Source organism: Euleptes europaea, chromosome 6 (genome assembly GCF_029931775.1).
Source record: "Euleptes europaea isolate rEulEur1 chromosome 6, rEulEur1.hap1, whole genome shotgun sequence".
NCBI lineage: Eukaryota > Metazoa > Chordata > Lepidosauria > Squamata > Sphaerodactylidae > Euleptes > Euleptes europaea.
Genome location: NC_079317.1, coordinates 102,522,557 through 102,537,056, shown reverse-complemented (window position 1 = coordinate 102,537,056; position 14,500 = coordinate 102,522,557). Strand labels below are relative to the sequence as shown.

The 14,500-nt window shown below is 46.2% G+C and overlaps 1 protein-coding gene across 1 annotated transcript in view; it reads left to right on the top strand.

The window, feature by feature from the left end:
• DTX4 (deltex E3 ubiquitin ligase 4) overlaps positions 1-14,500 on the top strand; it is a 48,941-nt gene that overhangs the window by 16,596 nt on the left and 17,845 nt on the right. Inside the window, exon 2 of the mRNA XM_056851570.1 lies at positions 11,004-11,760. Within this exon, the coding sequence (XP_056707548.1) occupies positions 11,004-11,760 (757 nt within the window). The remainder of the gene's footprint in view (positions 1-11,003; positions 11,761-14,500) is intronic.

The window sequence follows — 14,500 nt, the reverse complement described above, 5'->3', positions numbered from 1 at the left end:
GAGAGCAAAGGCAGTGGTTCCCCACTAAGGACAGCCGGGTGCGATACGTGTCCTCCCTATTACAGGCAGAGGCGGCGGATTGGATGATCCAACAGTTTGATTCACGGGCCAGATCCATACGAACCCTGAATAACTTCATATGGGCCCTGAGAAGGTGGTTCGAGGATCCCTTCCGAAGTGACAAGGCTAAGGAGGCCATCCTTCAATTGCACCAAGGCACCAAGTCTGTCCGAGAATACACCGGGGAATTTCAGCGTCTGGCCAGCAGAGTTACTGACTGGAGTGAAGCTACTCGAGTGCAATACTTTTGTGAAGGATTGCACCCTGAAGTTCTATACTGGGCTTACATGCAACGAGATCCGCCTAACCTCGAGGAATGGGTCCTGCTTGAGGAGGAGGTGGAAACCCTCGGTCTTTCCAGGCGCAGAGCAAAGAAAACAGGTCCACGGCAAGACCGTGCCACCCCACCTCCACAGAGACCAACCGCTCCTGTTTCAGACCGGGTCAAACGTTTCCAAAAGGGAGCATGTCTCATTTGCGGTAAGATGAGCCATTTCGCTGCAACTTGCCCTGCACGTTCCGCTCGTCCCAACCCAGACCTGCAAGCAGAAGGACATCCCCGGAGTGGTGGGGAGAGCCGTCGCAAAAGCACTACGCCAAGCGGGCGCAAACCGCCCTCCACAAGAACGATGAGGTTGCTCGTAAAGGGTCGCCAGTGCTCCTTCCTACCCTGTCGGGGGCTCGGATTACAAATGAAGGCCCATCTGGGCCACGGATTACAATCACCTCTAGTCCTGCCGACACAGATACATCGGAAGAAGAAGACGGGACCTGGGGATCCTTAGCAGCCCTGAACCTCGTTCCCACCCAGGAGCAGACAAAAAACAAGCAGGGTCTGCAGTGAACGGAGCGCCACTGCGGACCAAAGTGACTGCACCCCCCACAGCTCCACTAATGGTGAGAGAAGTGGTAGACACTATGTTTCTTGATGTAATATTGCAACATTATAAGGGGGGGTCCGCAAGTAGCGGTTAAGGCTCTAGTAGATTCTGGATGTGCTCGTACCCTAATCAGTGAGGACGCTTTTAAAAACCTAAACATAAAAGCAAGTGTCTTACCGCAGCCCCTCCGATTTGCCCAGATGGACAGGAGTGATTTCAAAGGGGGCCCGGTTGACAGGTGAACGGGCATAGTCGCCATGGGAGTGGGGGACCATTGGGAACAGATCCGCTTCACTATAGTGCCCGGCATCCGCTTTCCAGTAGTCCTGGGAGTAAATTGGCTTCGGGGGCATAGCCCCATAATAGACTGAGCAGTCCAAACACTTGAATTCGTCCAACCACAATGTGAACAGCACCAAAAAGAGGTAGCTGTCCTAGGTTCTGTCTTGACGGCAGGAGATGCTGATCCGCAATTGCCTCTCAAATATCGAGATTTTGCAGATGTTTTTGATGTCAAAGAGTGTGATGTACTAACCCCCCACCGCGCAACAGACTGTGCTATTGAAGTGGAGGGGGGGACGTTTAACTAAGAGTAAGATTTATCCTATGAATCCCAAAGAAAAGGCAGTATTGAAAGACTTCATTGACAAGAATCTGGCACGGGGCTTTATCCGCCCCTCCACAGCCACCCACTGCGCTCCTGCCTTCTTCGTGCGTAAAAAGACAGGTGACTTAAGACTGTGTATAGACTTTCGCAAACTTAGCGCAGTCACCCAGACTAATGCCTACCCCATTCCCCTCATTCCAGATCTCTTTAGCCAGCTAAAAGAAGGACGCATTTTCACCAAATTGAACTTGGTTGAAGCGTATTATCGCATACGGATTCGAGAGGGGGATGAACCATTGACTGGTTTTTCCAGTTGCTTTGGGATGTTTGAGTACCTTGTAATGCCCTTTGGATTAAAAGGGGCCCCGGGGGTCTTCATGCAAATGATTAATGAGATCCTCCATGATTTGTTGTTTAGAGGGGTGGTAGTTTACTTAGACGACATCCTCATCTACTCCAAGAGTTTGGATGAGCACATCACCATGGTCAAAGAAGTTCTGCAACGGCTCAGAGAGAACCACCTCTATGCTAAGGTTTCCAAGTGTGAATTCCATAAAAGGGAGCTAACCTTTCTAGGCTATAGAATTTCACACCAAGGAATAATCATGGACCTGGACAAGGTACAAGCAGTAGTTGACTGGGAGCCGCCAACTACTCGCAAGCAAGTACAGAGATTTCTCGGGGTCGCTAATTTCTACCGCAATTTCCTCAGCGACTTTGCACAAGTTGCGCTTCCGATTACTAACTTACTCAAAACCAAGGGTAAAGGAGTTGCCGCTACCCAGCCCTCCGCTAAAGTAGAATGGACCACGGACTGTCAGGTAGCCTTTGAGACTTTGAAACGTTTGTTCACAACTGAACCGATACTTAAGCATCTGGATTGTGACCGCTTGTTCATTGTTCAGGTGGATGCTTCTGAAGTTGCCATGGGAGGGGCCCTCATGCAAGAGAAGGAAGGTGGCCAGTTATACCCATGTGCCTATTTCTCAAAGAAATTTTCCCAATCTCAGCTCAACTGGCCCATTTGGGAAAAAGAGGCAGCAGCAGTGAAACACGCCTTAACAATCTGGAGAGAGAGATAAAAAGTCTACAACATAGGAGGCTATCCCTTTGCCCCCCTGTAAGATTATCATTGCAAGTGGATGGGGACATAGCCTGTTTAGCTTCTGCTTCCTTGCCTAGTTGGGGACAGAAGTACATATGACCTTGACAAACATCAGCGTACATTAGCTGAAGTAATAAAGGGGCAAGGATATTTTTAGAAAAGGAGTACAAGGAAGAGAAAGGTGTGCGTAACTCTGCCATTTCCCCTTTTCTCAGCCCTGCGGGGGGGGGGGTGTTGTAATTCTCCCCTTGGACATACAGGAAAAACTGGGTTGTTGGAAAGGAGGGAAACTTGTACTTCCCTTAGCAACTGCTCTAACCTCCTGAGGGAGGCCGCTCCACATACATGAGAACTATGGATTTAGTGCTTCAGAATGTAGCTAATCAGATTATCTTTAAGCCCATTAACTCGACTGGCATAGATAAAAAAGTCCCAGGATCTCATTAGCCATTTCTGTGGATAAAATGAGGGCGCTGTGTCACAAACCTCAAGCCATCTTCTCTGTGCAGCAGAATGGTTGCTGAAGTAACCCATTCAGCTTTCGCTTCCTGAAAGAGATTTCTGTATTGCTGATTTACTGCTGATTTTAATGGTGGTTATTTTATTTTTTAAAAACCCCAGCATCTTTCAGAGAGCAGGAAGGAATGATGGGTTTGAATTTTTAAACTAAAGTAAATAGATATATGCAGCGAAATTCCATAGGACACAACACTGGTAAGGTGTGGAGCCCCCACCCCAAATTGGGTATTCACAGAGCGGGTCACTTCTACTTCCACGGATGATGGTAACCCCTGTGTAAATATTTGTCACTAGATGTGATTTCCTTATCACCTGTGGTATGCCAGTGAATTTTTTTTTTTGTCTGTGAATAATTGACAGGGATCTTGGTCATGTAAACACATTGGTAGGACAGAGTAAATGATGGAAGAAGTAGGGTGTTGTCCACAACAACTTACACTGTAATAATTTGTGTTAGTCTTTAAAGTGCCTGAACACCTGAGTATTTTTGTTGAAGTTATAATTAACATATACGGTAATAATGGTTGTCATTTTAGCCAGGAGGGGTAAGATATATTTGGTAGGAGGGTTGTTTGCAGAACCACCAATAAGAATTTCCTTGCTTACCATCAGCACTTTTTGCTTTTTCAGCAATAATTTCAATAGTTCCTAGAATCCTGAATCATGACTGGAGACTAAAGAGAGTGTAATATAAATGTAGGGGTTGGATCCAACCAGTTTTTTCAGTCAATTTCACTTAATTCTACTCCTTCCTATAGATCTTGTTCCACATGGCTTTTATCCATGCAGTACCCATGATCCCCAACATAACATTTTGGTAGCAGAAAAGCTGGACTCAGAATAAATTTATGCAAAAAAGCATATATTTCCTGATTCTCCATAGTTGATTTTGTTCTAGGGTCTACAGATTCATAGAATTTGGCAGGCATATGGCGATCATGATAGGACAGAAAGAGCAGGTTATTGGGGGGGGGGTAGCAGTCATAAAGGAGGGATACAGCATTGAAGGACCACAGGTTAATTTTGCTGCAAAAACATGTGGGCAGCCGGGGTCAGCTGCAGTACTCAGCAGCATTCTTTTGCAGTGAACATACGTTGAAATAAATGCATGCAGCCACCTTGCATGTTAACAGAATTCTGCCCCCAAACACAACGTGAGCGTATGTGTCAAGCTCAGGTGTCAACCTCTCGATCTATGCAAAGGACTCATTCAGACAAGGGTGGTCTGAAGTAAAACACTTTATTCAAAGACAAGCAGGCTAAGACTAAGACTTGACCGCTCACAGTCGTAGCAAAGCGGGCAATACTTTCCCAGGAAAGCTTACTAGACTATAAGCACTTCTTCTGGGGTCCTGGGCCGGCGTTGCCCAGCAACGACGGAGATAAGGATTCCCACGATTGAAGACTCAACACGGGCCAGGTGCTTGGCCGGGCTAAACCAAAAGCACAAACACCAGAGAGGCCCTGGGAAGCGAGACCTGGCCAAAGCCCTGACAGTATGTTGTGTTCACTAATCAGCAACTTATGAAACAGCCCTCAGATCACTGGAAATCCTTTTTGCCCTCTTTTTTTACTTTTAAAGATTGCACCAAGCATAGTTCACAGCTGGGTGTGTGTAAAGTGCCGTCAAGTCGCAGCCAACTCATGGCGACCCTGTAGGGTTTTCAAGGCGTTTAGAGGTGTTTTGCCATTGCCTGCCTCTGCTTGGGCTGAGAAAGTTCTGAGAGAACTGTGACTGGCCCAAGATCACCCAGCAGGCTTCGTGTGGAGGAATGGGGAATTGAGCCCGGTTCTCCAGATTAGAGTCCCCCCGCTCTTAGCCACTACACCACACCGGCTCTCAGTTCACAGTTACTCTTGCATTAAATGAAATTCTGACATTTGCAACAGGAAAATCCAAAAGGGGGGAGGTATTAAGTAGTGATGTAGCGATTATAATAATACATTGTCCATACATAATTGAGGGAGTCTCAGAATGATGTGAATTTCAAAATCTGATAGTATTCTAATAATCATAGTGCAACCACAATGCATATTTCTGCTCCGTGATAGAGGCTGAAGAGAGACCTGAAGAGAGGAGGTAGTTCTGTTTGGATTTTAATTTCAGAGCAAAGAGTATAATGAAACGAAACAAATTCCATTGTTGCATTTGGACATTATGACAAAATGTGGTTTATACATGGAGGTTTGATTAAACCCCTATTAGTTGGAATTTCTGAATTCGGGTGGGGGAAGTTAACCTCTCCCAACTATGCCCCCTCGGGGTACTTGGTGAAATATCAGCATGGCCTGTTGGGCGGGGAAGGGGTGTCACTGTAATCTTTTGGGATTCTATCACCTTGGCTCAGTGGCCTATCCAGGATTAATCTGGTTTTGCAAGTGTGTACCTAGTGTTGAGAGCCAGCGTGGTGTAGTGGTTAAGAGTGGTGGATTCTAATGTGAAGAACCAGGTTCACTTCCCCCACTCTTCCACAAGAAGCCTGCTGGGTGACCTTGGGCCAGTTGTATATGTTAATTTGCTGTTAAATTGTTTTAGATCCGCTGTTATATTGTTTTAGATTGTAATGGCCTATGGCCTTACACAATAAATTGATTTTGACTTTTTAACCTTGGGCCCGTGCACAGTTTTCTTAGAACTCTCTCAGCCCACGTGGAGGCAGGCAGTAGCAAACCACCTCCTAGCATCTCTTGCCTTGAAAACCATACGGGATCACCGCAATTCAGCTGTGACTTGACAGCACTTTTCACCACCACCTAGTGTTGGGACTTTGTGACTGGACTGGGGTGGTGTTGAGGACTCCTACCTAGGCTGGTTGTTTTTGGGGACTTCAGCATCTATGCCAAGGCTAACTTATCAGGAGAGTCTCAAGTTTTCATGGTCCCTATGACAACTCAGGTAATCACAAGTCCCACGCACTGTGCAGGTCACACCCTTAATTTGGTGTTCTGCTCTGGGCAGGAAGAAGGTGATCTGAAGGTAGAGGGGATTGAAGACAGTCCCCACTAGTTGCTGGGGTTTAGACTTACAGGGATACCAAGACTATGAAGGGGTAGGGCAGTGATGGCGAACCTTTTAGAGACCGAGTGCCCAAACTGCAACCCAAAACCCACTTATTTATCGCCAAGTGCCAATAAGGCAATTTAACCTGAATACTGAGGTTTTAGTTTAGAAAAAACAACTCATACATTCACATATTTTGCGTTAAAAGAAAAACACAACAACAGAGCTTTCAATGATACAAACAACTTTTTATTGAAAGGTAAAAGTTTGCATTTGGCATGCATCTCTCCAGGACTCGTCCTCTGCTCAGCCACCGGACATTATTGTACATAAGTAAACAATTAGACTGTGCCTGAACCTCCTCAAGAAGTGCTTGAAACTGTCGACAATTCAGAGCACGAGCCATGATGTAATTCACCATTTTTATGACATCTTTGAGGACACAGAGAGGGTGTCATAGGTTCGCCAACACGGGGGTCGATTAAGATGATCCACCCCTGCAGCCTGATGGATCTCACTGATTTTCAGATGGCATTGAGAGATTTTCCTGCTGATAGGGTTAGTGCTCCTTAGTTGACCTCTAGAATGAGGAAATTACCCAGGCAATTGACATGATCATTCCTAGACAGTCCAGAGTCCAGACAGCCCCTTGGTTTATTGAGGGGCTGTGGATGATGAAAAGACAAGGGAGATGGCTAGAGTCTTTTAAAGGCAATGCTCATTTTAAACCCTACTCCATGGTGGTGATGGCGGCAAAGAAAAAAACAATTCTCCGCCACCATTGCATTTGCACAGTGTAGGGCTGCAGAATTCTTCTGGGTGGCTAGGGGCCTATTGGGTTCCAGCCCACAGGGGGAGTGGACTGCAGTCATTTTACTAAGCACTTTGTGAATAAATTCTTTTGCATCAGTTATGACTTGAACTCTACATTAGCTGTGACGCGTGGACAGGATTCTTGGATGATTGAGACCTACCACCAGTTTGTATGACCCTTGCCCCTCCTGGCTGCTTAAATCTGCTAGGTGGGTGGTGGGGAGGTTGTTGGCCAACTGGATCCAGGAGACACTAAATGCCTCCCTGAGAGAGGGGACAGTTGTCCCTACTTTGAAGCATGCATTGGAGCATCCACTCCTAAAGAAACTGTTCTGGACGCAAGAGAGTCGAATAACTACTGTCCAGTCTCGAATGTACCATTCTTGAGCAAGGTGATAGAATGAGTGGTGGCTGGACAACTTCTGGGATTCCTGAATGAAGTAGATTGTTTGGATCCATTCTAATGTGGTTTCAGGCCAGGTTATGGGACTGAAATGGCTTGGTCGCCCTGCACTGAGAGATGCACAGAGGAGTATGACCTGTTAATTCTCCTGGGCCTCTCAGTGGCTTTTGATACCATCAGACATGGTATCCTTTCGGACTGCCTTTTGGTGTTGGGACTGGGGGCACTGTTCTGCTGTGGCTTTGGTCCTACCTCAGAGGTAAGTTTCAGACTGTGGTGCTAAGCCCACAGGGGGAGTGGACTGCAGTCATTTTACTAAGCACTTTGTGAATAAATTCTTTTGCATCAGTTATGACTTGAACTCTACATTAGCTGTGACTCGTGGACAGGATTCTTGGATGATTGAGACCTACCACCAGCTTGTATGACCCTTGCCCCTCCTGGCTGCTTAAATCTGCTAGGTGGGTGGTGGGGAGGTTGTTGGCCAACTGGATCCAGGAGACACTAAATGCCTCCCTGAGAGAGGGGACAGTTGTCCCTACTTTGAAGCATGCATTGGAGCATCCACTCCTAAAGAAACTGTTCTGGACGCAAGAGAGTCGAATAACTACTGTCCAGTCTCGAATGTACCATTCTTGAGCAAGGTGATAGAATGAGTGGTGGCTGGACAACTTCTGGGATTCCTGAATGAAGTAGATTGTTTGGATCCATTCTAATGTCGTTTCAGGCCAGGTTATGGGACTGAAATGGCTTGGTCGCCCTGCACTGAGAGATGCACAGAGGAGTATGACCTGTTAATTCTCCTGGGCCTCTCAGTGGCTTTTGATACCATCAGACATGGTATCCTTTCGGACTGCCTTTTGGTGTTGGGACTGGGGGCACTGTTCTGCTGTGGCTTTGGTCCTACCTCAGAGGTAAGTTTCAGACTGTGGTGCTAAGGAACTGCTGCTCCACCCCTTGACCTCTAGCCTATGGAGTCCTGCGAGTTCCATCTTGTCCCCCATGCTTTTTAATTTTAACATCTATGTAAAGCCTTTGGAGAGGCCATCTGGAGATCTGGGCTGAGTTGCCACCAAAATGTGGATGACATTCATCTCTATCTAATACTTCCAGCAGATCCCAAGGAGGCTGTGGAAACCGTGAACCACTGCCTAGAGGCAGTTTTGAGATGTATGGGGGTTAACAAACTGAAACTTAATCCCAACAAAACAGAGGTGTTACTGATCAGGGGGAGGTTTGACCCAGGAATTGGGATCTCTCTTGTTCTGGATGGGGTTGCACTCCCCCTAACGGCACAGGTTTATAGCTTGGGGTGCTTCTGGATGTGGGCCTCCTGTTGCATAAACAATTGGCAGTGGTGGGCCAGATTCAGCTGGTGATCCAGCTGCAGCCCTTCTTGGGCAGAAAAGATCTTGCCATTGTGGTACCTTCCCTGGTAACATCTGGATTAGATTACTGCAATGTGCTGTACTTTGAGCTGCCCTTGGAAACTGTCTAGAAGCTACAGTTGGTACAAAATGCTGCAGCCAGAATATTCACTGGAGCGGGTCATAGGGGCCCTATCCAGTTTTGTTCCATCTTGTCCCAGCTTGCTTCTGAAATCAGTTCAAGGTGTTGGTATTGACCTTTATCGGCCTATATGGCTTGCTCTGGTCTACCATCTACTCTGGTCCCCTTAGGAGGCCCTGCTTTGGGTGCTCTGCCACCTGAGGCTAGACGGGTGACAACCCAAGAGAGGGCCTTCTCGGTCGTGTTGCTGAAACTTTGGAACTTCCTTCCCAGGAAGTTTCATCTGTCTCCCTCTGTTGTTGTCTGTCTCCCCGTCATTATCCTCTGTCAGCAGGTGAAGTTTTGTTTTGTTTGGCATTCCCCCACTAACTAATATTGGCGCTCCTTCCGAGTTTCGTTATGTGTGTTTATATGTATTATTGACTTGTTGAAATATTTTACCGACACTTTTTTAAAAATATATTTTATTTATTTTATTTCTACCCCAGCCAAGGCTGGGCTCAGAGCGGCTCACATCAAAACATCATTCAGATACCATCCATATCATATTAACATGCTAAAATAGTTCTACAGTTATAACCATGATTCAGAAAACTACGTCCAAAACTGGTGCCAAAATTCAATTCCTTCGCACAGAGGTCAGCAGCCAGCCAGAGGGAACAATCAGGACCCCCAAATCGCATCAACCCAGATAAATAGGAGAAAGGGAAGGGGGGAAGGGAGGCTGTTTTAAATGCTGTTTTAAGGACATCAGAGCATAAGAGCCCTACCGGATCAAACAAGTGATCCATCTAGTCCAGTATCTTGTCTCACACAGTGATCAACCAGTTGCTCTGGAGATCCAACAACAGTGTATAGGGCTGAGGCCTTCTCTTGATGTTGCCTTCTGGCCCTGGGATTCAGAGGTTTAATGCCTCTGAACATTGAAGTTCCCTTTAGTCACCATGCTAGTAGCCACTGATAGACCTGTCCTCCATGAATCTGTCTAATCCCCTTTTAGAGCCATCTATGCCTATAGCCATCACTATATCATCTGGCAGTGAATTCCACATTTTAATCACTTGTTATGTCAGGAAATATTTCCCTTTGTCTGTCCTGAATCTACTGTCCTTCCACTTCATTGGATGCCCTCAAGTTCTAATATTTTAGGAGAGGGAGAAAAAATTCCCTCTGTCCACTCTCTCTACCCCATGTTTTATTGATGTGCACCACCTTGAAAACCCTATTTGGGTGGAAAAACAGCACAAGAATGTTTTAAATAACTAAATAGTAATAAATAACTAAGGTTTAAGAACTTAGAAAAAGCCATGCTGGATCAGACCAAGGCACATCAAAAGTCTGTTCACACAGTGGCCAACCAGGTGCCTCTAGGAAGCCCACAAACAAAGCAGCAGCAATATCCTGTCTGTGTTCCAAAGCACCTAATATAATAGACAAGCTTCTCTGATCCTGGAGAGAATAGGTATGCATCATGACTAGTACTCACTTTGACTAGTAGCCATGGATAGCCCTCTCCTCTATGAACATGCCTATTCCCCTCTTAAAGCCTTTCAAACTTTTGTTACCCAAATTTGGGATTTCAAACTCAAGGTTATAACTTGTTTGTTAACCACGTTTGTTTGTTTCAGTGTTTGAATTCACCAACAACATTTTTGTAGGGTATCTCCCCTTTTTGCTGTTCCCTGATCACAGACTTACCTCAGACTACGGAGTTTGCAGCTGATGTATGATTTTAACATGGGACTTCCTGGCTAGCTTATCAGTTCTCGTTATTAGTTTAGACCTTCTAAAGGGGAGTTTTCTGTGCATAATTCTCAATATGCTCATACGATCTAGAGCAGTGGTTCCCAAAGTCGGCAGTAGCACTCCCTAGAGTTCAGTGGGATTATCTAGGGGGGCACTAAGAGGCAAGGGAGCAGCAGGGGGTACTAAAGGTGGGCCCCTTCAACAGTGTTGTTGGATAGGGAAGGGGGCGCTAGGGTTGAGTTTGTGGAACTAAGGGGGCAGTGCCCCGAAAAGTTTGGGAACCACTGATCTAGACCTATAATTTCCCTCCCTCTCTTTCAGTATCATTTGTTATCCTCTTTCCATTGCTTTCTTCCCAGGCACCATTCGCCCTGTACGACGCAGCTATTATGACCCTTCTTCGGCGGCAGGAAAGGGTGTGGTATGGGAGTGGGAGAATGACAATGGTACCTGGACACCTTACGACATGGAGGTGGGTATCACAATCCAGCATGCCTATGAAAAACAGCATCCGTGGATTGATCTCACTTCCATTGGTTTCTGCTACATTATTGACTTCAGCACTATGGGGCAGATCAACCGTCAGACCCAACGCAAGCGCCGTGTCCGACGCCGCCTTGACATGGTCTACCCACTGGTTACTGGAACCTTGCCTAAATCTCAGTCATGGCCAACAAGTCCTGGTGCAGTCAACACCCCCCCGGCACCGGCCTGCACGTGTCCACAGTGCCTCCTTGTCATGAGTATCAAGGCAGCAGTGGCAGTTGGGAGCAACGGGGGGACCGGACTTACAGCCAGCCAACAGCAGCCGCAGCAGCAGCCACAACCGCCACCACGTAAAGCTGTATCCCTTTCTGGTAGCACCAAACTCCCTGTTCCAGCATCAGTGCACAAGCCCCAAGATGGAACAGCAACTGTGCGCAGCTCATTGAAGACCCTGGCATCGCAAGTGAGTCGTAGACAGGCAGCCAGCACACCAGCCCTCACCACAGCTGGCTCCCTTGCCAGCCCACCCAGTACCAATGGCAAGGTGACCCGTGCCAGCCTTAATACACTGAACCGTACCAACCTGCAGCGACTAGCCATTGCACAGTCCCGTGTGCTGATTGCCTCTGGGTAAGTACTGCCTGTTGGAATTGTCTGGAAAATCTGAGTTGAATCTAGTAACTGTGGATCTTGGTACCCCCTCCCCTTCTTTTCTTTTTTTTGAATGGGGAGAACACAGAGATGGTAATTGTGTTTTACCTTGGCATATTTTTGGGTTCATTATACAGAAGAAGCTCTTCTGAGTGTTGCCCTTCATGACCTGTTCCCTCTATTTAGTTTGGTCTTCAGAGATGGCCACCCATCACTAGTCTTTCATGCTGGACTATTGTTGACAGATGGTGAGTCAAGCCATCTTTTCATGTTAAAAATGATGGCAGGTCAAGTTTCAGGTCTATACAGATTTAGGGAAGGATTTTACACCAGATGGCCATGCAGTCTACACCTTTTTCGTGATTTGTGGGCATAATTATCTTGAAACATTTTCTTAAAGATTGAGTGGGGATTGAAAGGCACTTCCAGTTTTAGCTGTGATCTGGGCTGGGAGTATCTGGCATTGGAGATGCTGTGAATCAAACATCTCCACAGTACCAAGACACCAGTTTCCATGAACAGGAGGACAGGTTGGCTGCCTTGTGATAAATGTTTGTCACTGATAAATATATAATGACCTAAACTGCTAGCATGATAGAAAATTCCTAAGGAAGAGTTAAGGCTGCCTGGGGCCGACACTCCCACATCAGCCCCTCTCTGCTCCCTGCTTCAGCAAATACCACAGACTACTTTAACCATAAAATGGGGGATGCCTGCAAACTCCTTTTGAATTTTAATGAGGAAGTGAAACATTCTTTTTTTCTGTCCTTCAGATCTGGAGAGCGTTCCTATCAAAAGCTCTTATAGAAAGCTTTTCATGCTGCTGCATGATCTGGATGACACCCCATCTTCAGTCCCCCCACCCCGATCAAAACACTTTTTCTTGGCCGTTTAATTAGCGTGTTTCACCCCTTTTGTCTGACTTTATCATCAGCCTTCTGTTGCCGGTTGCTCCCCCTCCCTGCCCGTGACCCTTCCAAGAGACTTTCCCATGGAAGAAAGCAAGGGAGGAAAGGGCCAAGTCTATGTTTCCAGGAACAAAGGGCTATGTGAATAACTTGGAGACACAACCAAGGTTTCTAAAGAAACCTTGGAGAAAGGAGCAGCGAGAAGGGTGCTTGTGAAGGGGGGGGCACTGCGGGGAAATGCCTCTGTCTTTAGATTAGACAATTGTCTCCTGTTAGGTCTTGGTCTGTCACTACGGCAACTATTGTCCAGCTAGAAAGGTTCTTCACTCTGTAATTCAGCTCCCCTGTCTGATATATTTCATCTATCCCTGCCCCAGATGCTTCCAGAATGATTGCACTTCCCTTTTTGTCTCAGGAGTGAAATCAGGCTAGTTCATTGTTATATAAATTTGTGGCAGCAAACAGCACTCAGTGGTTTTGAAGCCACAATCAGGATATGACCAGGTGGCTTCATGACAAGCAGGATTGCTCAAGCTGGGATAGCTCCTTCTGGGCTTGCAGGGCTGACAGCGACTGGCACAGGTTGTGCTGTCCACGTGGCTGGCTCCCTACACTTACGTTGACGCAAAGTGAGGAAAAGAGTCCTGCTTTTCTAGGTCAATTCCAGAAATGCAGCAGTGAACCAGAAGCCGTCGTGTTGACAAGCTCTTGGAGGATTGCAAGTTTTTTTTTCTCTTTCCACAATCCTGTTTCTTACTGCTTGTGATATAAATGAAAATTTCCCCTTCAAACACAGCATGATGAGGTGCCTTGTTCCTTCTTCATTAAAAAGTGAAATCAGGTGTGTGTTGAGCTTCCCCAAGTGTCATGTTACACATAATTATCTGCCAGTTTTCCTATTATACATTTTCCTAAAACACAAAATTTGTGAGCAGGGAAATGTGTTCCTGACCAAGTGCTATCTCTCCCCACCCTAGTTCTTCTAACCCAGTTATTTAGTTATGAATAGGAGCTGGAAAGCACATATTGGGTAGATATATGACTCACACAGCTTCTTCCCAATGTAGTATGCACATTTTCCTCCTCGTAAGTTTACTTGTTTTTAGGCCATATGTATTGTATGAACTGGCCCTTGAATAGGCCTGAAGATGAAATTCTGGTGACTTGGTACAAAGTCTGTCAGGGATGTTTTAGGTAAACAACAGACCATTTGGGGACAAAAAGCTGGTTTCCTGTCTGGCTCCATCAGTCCCAGCAGTAGGTGGCGACCATTGCAGACTGATCTGAGCTTGGGCCCATACAGATGACGTACCTGTTATAGCATGGTTAGTACCCATTTTGTTAACTTCCTATACATGCACATTAGTAATTAAGAATTTACCAGACAGTAGTGAAAGCTGCCACCCAGATATCCAGCTTTTCTTGCTGGGTGGGGCTGGCACTTTTCCAGGAGGGATTACAAGCCCAAAGAAATGAAAGGACAATGAGTTAGTTTCTCATAATCAGTTAACATCCATGTCTGTAACCTCACCCAGCCTAAGTGTGTATGTCAGCATCCGAAACATAAGCTGAATAAGAGCTTTTTTAAATTAAGAAAGCTTTACTTCTTCCCAATCAGCAGCTTCCTTAAACATGCAACACATGCATTAAATTACTACTTTAACTAGCTTACAATGCTCAATAATAATATCAAGATGGGGAGGGAGAGTCAGGATCACCTAAGTATGATTAAGGCGACAATTACCTTGAACCAGGGCAAATCTTGAGTTGGGCAAGTAGTTTGAAGCATTGCTAAGTTGGAAAGGGAGGGC